We start from the raw sequence: 13,347 nt of genomic DNA, 5'->3' as shown, positions 1-13,347 counted from the left end.
AAGAATACTGGAGTAGGTTGCCATTTCCTTTGCCAGTTTTTTTAGCATAGTCTTGGATAATTAGGGGATGGGGTTACTACATTATAGGGCTTCCCAGGTGGCTCAGTGGTAAAGAATCAGCCTGCCAGTACAGGAGACACAAGAGACACAGATTCAATCCCTGGGTCAGGAAGATCCCCTGGAGAAGGAAATGGCAACCCACTCCAGTATTCTTGCCTGAAAAATGGCATGGGCAGAGGAGCCTGGTGGGCTACAGTCCACGAGGGCCACAAAGAGTCAGACATGACTGAGTGACCGAACACACACAATTATAATATTAATAAAAGCTAACATATGGTGCTTGTTATGTTCTGGGTACTATCTGGGTGCCTTACATATATTACGTGATCTTTATAACAGTCTGTTGAGGTTAGGTTTTAGTACTCTTCCCATTTTACAGACAGAATTGAGGGACAGAGCCTTTAAAAAACTCGCCTAAAGTCAACACAGCCAGTAAATGGTTTCAAATCCACAACATGTGGATGCAGAGTCTGCATTTTAACCCCCTGTGCTCTACAGCCACACACAGATAACAGATTGATTAGGAAAGGAGGCTGCCCCTACCTGTGATGGCTTAGCCAACAGGGTAAGTGGAGATAAAGAGGGGGAAAAATCCCCCATGTTGATCCCAAATGTAAAAGAAATTTAAGAGCAGTGAGTTCTCTGGACAGTTCGCCATTTGTCCCCAGCTGGAATCTGGTAGGTGTGATGGGGCAGTACTGAGTGGCTGTGGAGCTGTGATCACTGCAAAGAATTCTGCAGTAGCCACCCTTGACACTGGTGTTGAGAGTAATGGGCAAGACCAGAACTGGAACGATTGCCCTTTGCAATCTGTTCATAAAGTGTTACACTAATAACAACTTTGCATTTGTATATTATCTCAAATAGTATAGAATTTATAAACTTGAGTTTCTGTTCACCCATTGTACCTCTTTATGGTACCGTGCCCTAAGACATTGTGTATCCAGAGTGGCTGAGGAATTGCTCCATCTGATTTTATCTTCTTTCGTTGGAAAACCCTTGGGTATGAGCCCTTGTTGGAATCGCTAGTTGCTAATGATTCCTCTTGTCTCACCTTCCCCAGACTCTTTTATTACAGGCAGGCAGTTCCACGGTTGTTTTTCACATTGCTGTATTTCCTCAACTCAGTTGCAAGCCCAGCCAGGGCAGAGATGCAGTCTTTACATCTTTTCTGTTGACCTGGCACAAAAGGACACACAGAGCTCGCTGTTTCCTGAACTGATTATAACATCCTTTTACTGGTTTTGAAAAATCAGACGATGGCAAGCCTGGCTTAGTCTTCCTGTGGTTATTGAGGGTCTTGTCATGATTCTGGTTCCTGATTGCAAATCTGAGTTAGGATTCTATAGGCTTGTCAATCTACTAGCTTAAGGTGCTAGGCTTTCTTGAAGACAGAAATTATCAGATAACCATATTTGTATCCAAAGTACCTCCCCTAGTACGGTATGTGGGAGCCTGCCCTAAATGTTTTAAACGAACAGCTAAGTGAGTGAATCAATAGTGCTGTACTGCATAACCTGAGATGTTGATTTTTTTGTTTAAATCTGTTGGAAGTTTGCTTTCTTATATTAATCATGATTTTCTTTTAAAACTGGAGAATGTTCAATGGGGCCTCCCACCTGGAGTTCTTCAAATCAAAGTTAGTTTGGCCATTTATGTTTTCATGACTTTAATCATTGGTCTTTAATTATCTATGGTTCCTCCGAAAATAGTGGAATATGAATTATTTGAATTCTTTTCAGTGCTCAATGACACATTTAGTACATTTGTATAAAAAGCCTCAGTAACCTCTTTGTGGCAGTCTTCACGTGCTTATTTCATGACTCAAAGTGTTTGGAGGACATACAGAATAGAAAATAAGTAAGTTTTTTTCTTTTTTAACTCCAGAAGATGAGCACAAGTACCCAACCAAGAAACTCTTTCTGCTTCCATTCCCCATCGCTTGTCTGTGCATATTTCCTTCTAATGTTTCCTGGGTTCTCTTTTAGCACTACAGTTGCTTAGATCATTTTCTATGTTATAATTTATCGAAGATTAAAATCAGGAGTTTTTTAATTAATTCAGAAAGGTTGAAGATGTGTTCCTCCTACCCCCAGGGAAAAGGCTAGCATGGTCATCCCTGAAGAAAGAGAAGGCAGAGACGAAACGAACCTCGACCTTGTGAGAGGCTGCGTGTCTGCCAGTGCTCCCACCGACACACGCAAAGCCGGTGAGTCCCGCCCTCTGCCGAGCTCTCCTGCTGCCCATGCCAGAGGCTGTGGGGCTCCAGAGTCGGCTCCAGAGTCTCTCTGCAGAAGCTTGGTTTTTCTCAACAAGCTCTTCAATGTGGGTGTCTGCTCTCATATCCTGGTCTCAGCTCTGCTATTCACTAACCACACGTCTTTCCTGAATCTCGGGCTCCTCACCCATAAGATAAGGAGGGGTGTGTTCTAGGCACCAGCGTTGGAAATAAGTTACATTCCAGCATTGGTTGAGATTCAGAATGTACTTTTGCCAAGAAGCTTTTGTGAATGGTGATTAGGTTCTTACCTTAACCCAAAGAGGCCAGTGTCCTCGTAGATAAGAGACAGGATGCATTGTTCATGGTGCATTCCCACCCCTTCCAGGGTTTGTTGATTGCTTCTTGGCACTTTTCTAGACCCCAGGTATGTGGTACTCTCACTGCCGTGCAGCATCCAGGCAGTGGCCTTCCAAGTGAGACATGCTGGATGCCCCTTGCACTGCGGTCCGAGGATGACCATGTCCCTCCCACTCCCCAGATCCCCATTTCAGCAGCTGCCTTCAACCAGGTGTCGTGGGAAAAACAATATGGCTGAGTCGCTTTCTCCTTTGGTGGGGTCAGCGCAGTTCAAGCAGTACGTCTCAGAATTCACTGTACTTCAGAATAGCCTCTGATGCTTGTTAAAACTGTAGATTCATGGACCCCACTCCATAGAAATTCCGATTCGATAGATCTGAAACGGGGTCAGCATCTGATGGAAGTGGTCCTTGGACCATGCTTTGGGAAACACAGCCTCAGAGCATCTGTGTCTTTTGAAGAAGATTCTTAACTCACACAAGTTGGGGACATTTCGTGCAGGACAGCAAGATACCTGGCAGTATGAAGGAAGGTAGAGCCTGTGGGTTCCACACGGAAAACTATTCACAGAAATCTGCCCTGTGAGTTCAGTCTTCTCAGCGCTCGTATTAGCTTCCCTTTGCTGCTGTAACAAATTGCCACAAACTTTAATGTCTTGAAATAACATGCAGTCATTATCTAACAGTTATTATACAATCCAAAGTCCAAATGGGTTTCACTGAGTTAAAAAGAAGGTGTCTGCAGGGCTGCACTCCCTCTGGAGGCTCTGGGGGAGAATCCCTTCCTCTCCCAGATCATCCAGGGCTGCGTGCTCCCTCGCTTGTGGCTCCTTTCTCCGCCTTCAACACCAGCAGCTCTGCCTCTGAGTTTCCTGCTTCCCTCCTTTGCTTATAAGGGCCCTTGGACCTGTCTCAATAATCCAAAAGAATCTCCAAATCTTGAGACCTCTAATTTAATCACATTTCCAGAGTCCCCTTTGCTGTGTAAAGTAACATATTTGCAGCTTCCAGGGGTTAGGACAGAGACATCTTCAGGGGGGCATTATTCTACCTACAGAAGCCTCATGTAGTCCTTCAGCCAGCAGTGTTGGCATCACCTGGGAGCTTGTTGGAAATGCAGGCTCTTGGACCCGCTTCCACACCTAGAGAATGCAGTAGGTGTTTCCACTCCGTCCCAGGCAGTTCAGTGTACATTAGTGGGAGAAGCTCTGTGCTCGTGGTTCTCCCAGCTTCTTCCATTTTTCTGTTTCTGGACTCATTGATACAAGCACGAAAAGCTTCAAAATTTTTCACAGCAGCTCACATGGCAGTTTATTGAGAGACATTACTAAGTATCTACAGTATGCTAGGCTCTGTCCTAGGAACTGGGTGACGGTGATTAGTAAAAGCTTGTCAGCGCAGCAGTGAGGAACCACAGAGGAGCCCTAGAGGGAAGACGATGGTGAGTGTTGGTGTTTGTGAATTCTATGTAAGGAAGTAGTTACCAAGAGACCCCAATTTCCTAGTAGCTCTATTTAGTTTAAGGGAAATTGCCTTCAACCGTGAATAGACCTTTTTGAAAATATGGGAAAATGTGGAATAACGTAATATTGTATAACCAGGCGTAGGAGACTAATAGCAGAAACACAGACATCTGACTTTAATTGTGATCTTCCATCTTTGAGAGTTACTCCTCAGCAACGTTACTTAAAATGCTGCTTTTTCTTCCCAGGTGGCCAGGAGCAGAACGGTACCCAGCAGAGCATCGTTGTGGACATGCGGGAGTTTCGAAGCGAGCTCCCCTCTCTGATCCACCGCCGGGGCATCGACATCGAGCCAGTGACCCTGGAGGTTGGAGACTACATCCTGACTCCGGAAATGTGCGTGGAACGCAAGAGCATCAGTGATCTGATTGGCTCTTTGAACAACGGCCGTCTCTACAGCCAGTGCATCTCCATGTCCCGCTACTACAAGCGGCCGGTGCTTCTGATCGAGTTCGACCCCACTAAGCCTTTCTCTCTCATGTCCCGCGGCGCCTTCTATCAGGAGATCTCCGTCAACGACGTCAGCTCCAAGCTCACCCTCCTCACGCTGCACTTCCCCCGGCTCCGAATCCTCTGGTGCCCCTCCCCGCACGCCACCGCCGAGCTGTTTGAGGAGCTGAAGAAGAACAAGCCGCAGCCGGACGCCACCACCGCCATGGCTGTGACCGCCGATTCCGAGACTCTCCCCGAGGCAGAGAAGTATAACCCCGGTCCCCAAGACTTCTTGTTAAAAATGCCAGGGGTAAACGCCAAAAACTGCCGCTCCTTGATGAACCATGTCAAAAACATCGCTGAATTAGCAAGCCTGTCCTTCGACAAGCTGGCGAGCATGCTGGGGAACACGGCAAGTGCGCGGCAGCTCTATGACTTCATTCACACCTCCTATGCAGAGGTCCTGTCCAGAGGGAAAATGAAAAAATGAGCAGTGCTGCCTATTTTCTTATCCCCTGACTGTGCTTCTGAGCTGCTCTTTGCTTTCCCTTACAGATCTTTATTATTAGCCCAGTAGCTCATTCTCTTGGGATTCCCAGGTGCTCAGTGGTAAAGAACCTGCCTGTCAGTGCAGGAGACGCAGGGTTGATCCCGGGTGGGGAAGATCCCCTGGAGGAGGAAATGGCAACCCACTCCAATATTCTTGCTTGGGAAACCCCGTGGACAGAAGAGCCTGGTGAGCTACAGTCCATGGGGTCACGAAAGAGTCAGACAGGACTCAGCGACCAAACAACAAAGCTCATTCTCTTCCAGTCTTTGAATGATTGTGCTGTTCCCTGGGTCAGGGGTCCAGAGGCCAAGGCTGGGCTCTGAGCTTTGTGTTTAGGCATCATTTTCACTCTGCATGCCTGCTCTCCTCCCTCTGCACCATCCATGCCAGGTCTAGTACATTCCATCTTTACATGAGGTGGTGTCAGGATCAGGGGAGGTGTCTGCAGGTGTTTATAGAAGGCTGTTTATGAAACAAGCAGAAACTTCGGTTTTCCCCAGAGACTGATAAAATGCACAATCGTGTTCTTACCCTCTGTCTGAGAGGGGCCCCTGGGACTCAGAAGGGAGCATCTCTGCCACTCCTCACCGGTGCTCTCCACCCTCCCAGCTTCGTGCTCTCCCGACTGCCTGCCTCTAGGATAAGTTCATGGGGACTTGCTACTGCTAATCGAAGAAAGACAGCCACCTCTAAAACAGGCCATCACCTGAAGATACGTAGCATGTACCATAACCATACCTGGATTGTTCAAAACCAGTATTTTTAAAACATAGAATGAATTACCTATTTACAGAACTGGATGGTCTAGAAGGAGCCCTAAAAATTCTGTTTCTGCAGATATTTAACCTCCTGAGTCCAGCGATCTCGAAGCCCAAATGGCTAGTCCGGGACTCTGTTAGATGCCCTCCTTCGCAGTGTCTCCTCACCTGCCCTGGGACCCCCCAGCACAGGTCCTCTCCCAGGTCCCTGCGCCCCACTTTCCTGGGCCGGACTGGCCTCCTGCGTCTCTATGTGAGGACTGGATGCAAGCAAAGGAGGGAGCCACAGTTTTTAAGATTCAATTTTCCTTCCTTGATTGAACTACAAGTGTTGCGAGGAAATGGAAGATCAATGCATAGAATATATAAAAATCCTAAAGAAATATATATATATATTTTAAAAATCCATAAGGAAAACAATCTCATTCCAAACCTTCTTCTGATTGACTTTATTTAGCTTCTTACTGAAATATACATACAGGACCTTCACAGCACCTTTGTGCAGTTTTTAAACTTTGATATTAAACCATTATTAACTGAGACATTATTCACATATTTAGTGATGAGCCAATCTTCTACCTCAAGAGCTGCTGTTCAAGAGCATAAGTTCCACCGGCCACATCACATAGGGTCATGTTTTGTCAGCATCAGGTGTGTTTTTATTTGTCACAGTGTCTGAACTCAGAGTAGACGGGACTGTGTGACATGAAATGATCTTCATCTTTAACACAGGTTTTCAAGTGTCATCTCTAAACCGAATCTGTTGTCTTGACATCTTGATTTCTTGGTATGTTGACATAAGTTAAAGTGTGTGGATTTTGAACTCTTTTATGAGGGTACCACAAGAATGAATTAAGGGATACCAAATTGTTATCATCAGACTCTGTAGAGTTACTTGGAGAAGAGAGAAGAGGACAAGAAACAGAGATTAGTTTATGGTAGAATAAAGACGGGATACTAACTCTGTCCCAGGGTTAAAAATACACCCTTGAGAATAGAAAACAAAATGTCAGGCACATATGTTAGCTTTCACTTTCCTCGACATTTCTTTCTTTAAGCACTCAGTCATAGTCATGTATTTTAAGTATATTAAAATTGAGACCACCTCAGATAGTGATGGTTATTATCATTTTTCTTCACTCCATCCTAGCACTTCTGCTTGAGAAATGTAATTTCTATTTTTTTCTCCTAGTATAATTCCGCCTGCCTTTTATTGTTCTTTCATTACATGAAAGGAAAACCCTAACAGCACATTTTTTGAGAAGGGTTTCACTCCAAGTTTTCAAAAATAAGCTCTCTTAATGCAACTGTTTTAAAATAGTCCTTGTTACCTGCTACAACATAGAAGACAGTTGTATTTAGTTAGTTGTATTTAGAGAGCCGACGTCCTCTGGCTCTCAAAGATTTACTTGCTATTGTACCTACTAGGAGGAGGATATGGCATCCCACTCCAATATTCTTGACTGGAGAATCCCGTGGACAGAGGAGCCTGGTGGACTACAGTCCATAGGGTTGCACAGTGTTGGACATGACTGGAGCGACTTAGCATGCACAACGCACATACCTACTGGACATCTTAAGAGGGTGCACTGGCTCAGATGTGTTTGAATTATGAATGATAGTTTCTAATGAACTCTAAAATGGTCATTATAATTGAAAGGCTCTCATTGCCACTTCCTCTTCCAACTAAATAAATTTATCTTCGTGTCTCCAGTTGTGAAAACGCTTCAATATAACCATCACGTATTTACTTTTCATCAACTTACAGATTTTTATAGCCTAAGAATCGGGCAAAGAACTAGAGATGCATGCAGTTGCAAAAACTTGCACTTTGTTTTCTAGCGGCATTTTATTAGCTTTGCCCTTTTTTTTTTTCAAAATCACAAATATCCAATTATGAACTCATGCTTAGCTTTTTTAAAACTTTTTTAAGAACTCGAGACCAGCATTATTCTAGTTTACAAGTTTTTTGCACAAAACTTTGAGTACATGATATATTGTGAGAAATGGTTTTCAGTTTTCATTTAAATCACAGTGCCTCTCTTGATGCTTTCTTAAAATTATATATAAGAAATCATTTTTAATAGTGGCCATAAATAATACCCTTTTGGTGATCAGTTACTGTTTCTTTAATCTGAGGCTTAGTATGTCTATATGTCTGCATATGTTTGGGTACATCCAGATTGTAGTTTCCCAGCTCATGAGGGGACTGAAAATAATTGTCTCATTTATCAACCCTCTGAGACGCAGAGGGTTAAGACTAGATTTGGTCGTGTTGAGAAAACAGAGTATAGAGTTAATAAATGGCCTCCAGCAGGAAAAACCTACACTGAAGTGAATCCGGAGAAGTGGATGGGGGAGAAAGACAGGCATTATTAGTCTTTGCTTTTGTTTTTCAAGCATAATTTGATTTTCTTCTGGCTCAGAAAACTTCTTTAGGGCAATTCCCTTCTCTTTTGTGTTCAGTTGAACCTAGGAATGTCCCCTTAAGAACCAACATTTTAGGAAAATTCTTTTCTCAGGCTTGAGCGTATTAAAATTTACCCAGACTTTGACATGAGTTGTCACTTTTCTTCATTATTTTGCTTTCTATTTTCGTTTATAGCTATTTCCTGTCTGATTCTGAGCTTCAGTACATAATCTACCATCTTTATCCATAGGTTTTTGGTGGCCTACACCACTGTTGTTTTTTTGATTTAAGGTTATATAAGCCAAAATTTGGATGGGAGGGATACCTAACCATTTACATCAATTTGTGACAGAGTTGTTTGTGTATGTTTTAATAAAATGTGTGTATTTATTCAGTATATTCCTCAACATTCTGTGGGCAAAATAAAAACAACCAAGTGGAGTGAAAAGGAATACATTCCCAGTACTTCATAGTTACCAATGTGTTGGTAGATTTAATTTAAAATTATAGAGAATATTTAATTAGTTTTTCATACAGAATAAGTGATTAAAGCTGAAATGCACTTTGAACCACTGCTTTGGCATTTGACTTGCTTGGTGAGCCCACTTTCTAAGGCTCCAGTGTATTTTTCTTCTGGTTATTTTCCTTTGCTGCTTTTCATTTTGTAGCATGTGTCGATAAGGAGGGGAAAAAAAACAGTTCTGAAAATACTCGTTTGTTGACAATGTAGTGAATATGTTGTAAGCACAATGCCTGGGACACCTCAACTCAACAAAGATTAATTCTTGCCACCTGTGACTCATACATTTTTGTCCTTTAACATTGAAGTTGAAAGAAGTAAATTATTCTTTTGAAACAAGAATTTATTGTAACCTCTTAAATAAGTTATTTACTAATTTCCTCATTTGGATGATTTAATTATTTTGAGCTTCCATTGGTGGCTCAGATGGTAAAGAATCCACCTGCCAATGCAAGAGACCCGGGTTTGATCCCTGCGTGGAAAAGATCCCCTGGAGAAGGGAATGGCTACCCACTCCAGTATTCTTGCCTGGAAAAATTCCATGGACAGAGGAGCCTGGCAGGCTTTAGTCCATAGGGTTGCAAAGAGTTGGACATGACTGAGAGACTAACAGTTATTTTGCTTCTGCTTTAAAATGTAGAACCTAAACCCTCTTTAATGTATAGTGTCAATTTATTTCTCAAAATGTTTATGTCCCAATACTTTGGTAGAATAATGAACCCTTGTAAAGTGAAAGTGTTAAGTCCCTCAGTCACGTCCAACTCTTTGCGAACCCATGCACTGTAACCCAACCCATGGATGAAACCCTTAGTCAGTAGTAATATAACTCAAATTTATTAGCGCTTGTGCTTTATCTCTTTTAACTCATGGCAAAGCCGTGAAGTTACAGATACTTAAAATTTTCTTTTACAGTGATGAAACTGAGGCACAGAGAGGTTAAATAATTTTTCCCAAAGTCATCCAATAAATGGTGGAACCATGATTTCAACTCAAGCACTTTGACTCCAGAGTTCATAATGAAAAACTTGAGGGCAAAGGAGGGCCCAGTGGAGAGTGGGAAACTGTTTTGTGTCTCCTTTCATGAATCTAATAACAAATATAGAGAAAGCAGATTGGTTGGTTTCCATGCCTCTCAGAGAAGAGTGTGCAGAGCAAATACGCAAAACTTGGAAACAGGTCAAAGAAAATACTGAGTACCTCTTCTCTGCAGACCTGGATATTGTCTAGTGACCTCTGCTGCCCAGGGATTATCTGATTTTCTAGAGTTGTGAACCTTTTGCTGACTGCTTAGGAGAACTATTTTGCGTGCTTATAAATAATAGAGGTTAACTTGCAGAAAGCTGATAGCTCTACAGATGGGTCTTGTCCAGTAACATCACAAAGGTTATTGTCTGGTGGGACATTAACCAATTGTGCATTTGTTAGTAAATTTATTTCTGCGTTCCTTTGATTAGCTACAAATCTCCAGGTCCTTCGATTTTCTCTTAAGTCAATATCTAACTGGTTTCCTCATTAATGGGATTGAATTTTTTTAAAAAAATCTTTGACTTCTGTTATTTTTCTGTTTGTATGAGAGCCCATGTGTTTAACCTTTTGAAAATTGTACTTTGCAAATGATGTTGCCAACAGGAGCTCCCATATAATGATGAAACCATATTTCCAGCCTCATTCATCCTAAAATGAAACTTTTGTAAACTAGAAAGTATAAATTAAACCTTCTAGTGGACCTCTGTTTGTCATTTTATGAAAGCTCAACTGAATCTTTAATCTGAGTTCCTTTTCTGTGTTGTATCAGTGTTAAAGAGACTGATTCATGAATGAGGAAAAAGGATATATCTATGTATATACACACACATACACACAATATGGCTTCCCTGGTGGCTCAGTAGTAAAGAATCCCCGTTCAGTGCAGGAGATGCAGGTTCTATCTCTGGGTGGGGAAGATCCCCTGGAGGAGGAAATGGCAACCCACTCTGGTATTCTTGCCTGAGAAATCCCATAGACAGGAGCCTGGCGGCCTAAGGTTCATGGGATTGCAAAGAGACACGACTGAATCAGCAGCACGAACACATGTGCACACACATACGTAGTATATGTACACATATTTAAGAACTGTACTTTAGAACTGCTGCTGCTGCTGCTGCTAAGTCGCTTCAGTCGTGTCCGACTCTCTGCGACCCCATAGACAGCAGCCCACCAGGCTCCGCCGTCCCTGGGATTCTCCAGGCAAGAATACTGGAGTGGGTTGCCATTTCCTTCTCCTACTTTAGAACTAGGACATTAATATTAAAAACTATAAATTGATTAGATATTTAAGAACCATAGATGCATTTTAAGATGCTGGCTCAGTGGACCTCTGTTTTTCGTTGTTTACAAACGCTCAACTGAATCTTTAATCTGAGTTCCTTTTCTGTGTTGTATTATCAGTGTTAAAAAGGCTGATTAATGAATGAGGAAGAAAGAAATTTCAGACATTCCCAAGGATCCATTTGCATGAAGAAGTTTTTTCTACATCGGAAGAACAGTGCTGCCTGAGGGCCCGAGAGACAAGTATACAAAACCAAGTTGTGATTTCAAACAAAGGAATTCCCTGGGATTTATGAAAACAGTAAATAAACTGGGTCTGATGAAATCGTGACGTGAATTATTGAGAGGATATTCAGGGACACTTTTCCCGTAATGATGAGCTCCAGAACTCTGCTGTCCGAGCGAATGCCTTTCACTGAGTAAAATATTTGCTTCCCTGTGCAACTTTGTTTCTGGGAAGGGTGACACCCAACAGAAACTTCGGGAAGAAGAAAGCTCAGTAGACAAAGGGAAGCGTGACCAGGCAGGTTTGTTTTTGGCATAAGGCGTTTATTGCATAAGGCAGAGGACTCTCTCTGGGCTCCGTGCAGTAACAGTCTGTGCCATCAAGGACATTCAGTCGTGCAGTAAAGAGAATTCAAACAAAGAACATGAGCCAAGTAGAATAATAAAAATGTCACCAGAGAGGGATAAGTGTTCCAGGGGCCAGAGAAAGATGTCATATCCAATGGTAGGGAACAGGGATGGCCTCAGAGAGAAGATAGGATTTGAGATGAGTCTTAAAGAACAGCTAGAATTTCATCATACAGAGATGCAGACAATGCACTTAAGTCCAAGTCCAGAGCACCAGCAAAGGAGCAGATGGTGTTTAAAGAAAGAGTCATGAACAGTAGAGTTGGAGCAAGACACGGGGGCCATATTATGCAAGTCTCTCAGGTGCTAGGCTCAAAGAGTTTGTCCTTATTTTGGTAGAAAAACGTATGTTTGAGTAAGAGAAGGACATGACTAGGAAGTCTGTTTTAAGGCTTTGGTCTGGTAGTAAAGTTTGAAATGGAAAGGAACATCAATTGAGCGTTTAAAGTGCGCCAGATATTTTACATAAGTTGTTGTTCAGCCACTGAGTCGTGTCTGACTCTAACTCTATAGGAGCAGCACACCAGGCTTCTCTGTCCTTCTCATATGTTACCCCCATTAAATCCTCACACCTCAAAGTACGGATATATACTTGTTTTACAGGTAAAGAGACTAAGACTCAGGGATTATGAAAGGAAAGTCACAATGAAAGTAAATGGCAGAGATGGGAGTCCAACTCCAAAGCCTACTTTCTTTCTACCATAATTTGCTGTCTTGAAGAAGGCCTGGATGTGAAAACACCATTTCAGAAGTTGTAGCAATTTCAGTAACAGTTCTGGTGATGATGACCAGAACTCAGACGATAGCTTTGGAAATGGAAAGAAGGACACAAATGGAAGAAGCATCAATGGACAATCAATGGAATGTGGCAAAGAATATATCTGCCTAGGAAGAGTCTAAATAACACCTAACCTTTAAGCCTTAGGAAATGATGACGCTGTTAACAGAGCCTGGAGAAGGATCCGGTTGTGTTGGGAAGATTAAATTCAGTTTTGATAGGGTTGGTTTTGAGAGAATCTATAGGCAAACAGTCTCAGCTGAAAATGTAGTAGATATCTGCTTAGAACTGAGAATTGAAGACATCAGATAAATGGTTAATGCAAGTATGAAACAGGACTTTAAAAAGTGCCTAAATTTAGGAGGTGAGACAATAGAGGAGACAGACTATAAAAAGAAGATTCTGAATCATGCAGCAACCAGAATCAAAAGCAGGAGAGAATCTCAAGGGAATGACCCACAGGATTAGGAGAGGAGCAGCAGGATGCTTATTGCCTGGGTTTGCAGCAGGCAGAGAACACTGGGCATCCCGAATGGTGGTTGCAGGGAGCTCTGGACACACACCAGACTGAGAGGCCAAAGGAAGCCCTGGACAGTGTGGATGAAGAGAAGAATGGGCAAGCCCTATGGCCAAGGCAATTTTGTCTGCTGGTGATCGGAAGGAGCAGAGCCAAGTGAGAGAAGGCAGATGCTGGAGAGAGGGCAGATAATTAATGGAACCCAAACCCAGTGCTTGGGATCCTGGGGGTGGAGGAAAGAAAGAGTGGTTTTGCTTTTCTTCCTTTCACACCTACAGAAAA

At 42.7% G+C, this 13,347-nt stretch overlaps 1 protein-coding gene across 4 annotated transcripts in view; it reads left to right on the top strand.

Moving 5' to 3' along the window:
- The window catches only part of ERCC4 (ERCC excision repair 4, endonuclease catalytic subunit), a 42,343-nt gene extending 30,881 nt beyond the window's left edge, over positions 1-11,462 (top strand). For 2 of the 4 annotated variants that reach the window (XM_081556400.1, XM_081556403.1), the window contains exons 10-11: positions 2,157-2,269; positions 4,349-9,169. In XM_081556400.1, the coding sequence (XP_081412526.1) occupies positions 2,157-2,269; positions 4,349-5,082 (847 nt within the window). In that variant the 3' untranslated portion in view covers positions 5,083-9,169. Of the gene's footprint in view, positions 1-2,156; positions 2,270-4,348; positions 9,170-11,257 lie in introns of those variants that run through there. The other 2 variants (XM_081556402.1, XM_081556401.1) reach the window with 2 other exon arrangements.
- The last annotated feature ends 1,885 nt before the right edge of the window (positions 11,463-13,347 follow it).

This window comes from Giraffa tippelskirchi, chromosome 13, assembly GCF_054371585.1.
Source record: "Giraffa tippelskirchi isolate mGirTip1 chromosome 13, T2T-mGirTip1v1.2.pri, whole genome shotgun sequence".
NCBI classification, from domain to species: Eukaryota; Metazoa; Chordata; class Mammalia; order Artiodactyla; family Giraffidae; genus Giraffa; species Giraffa tippelskirchi.
The sequence above is the reverse complement of the archived record's forward strand: the minus strand, read 5'-3'. Positions and strand labels throughout refer to the sequence as shown.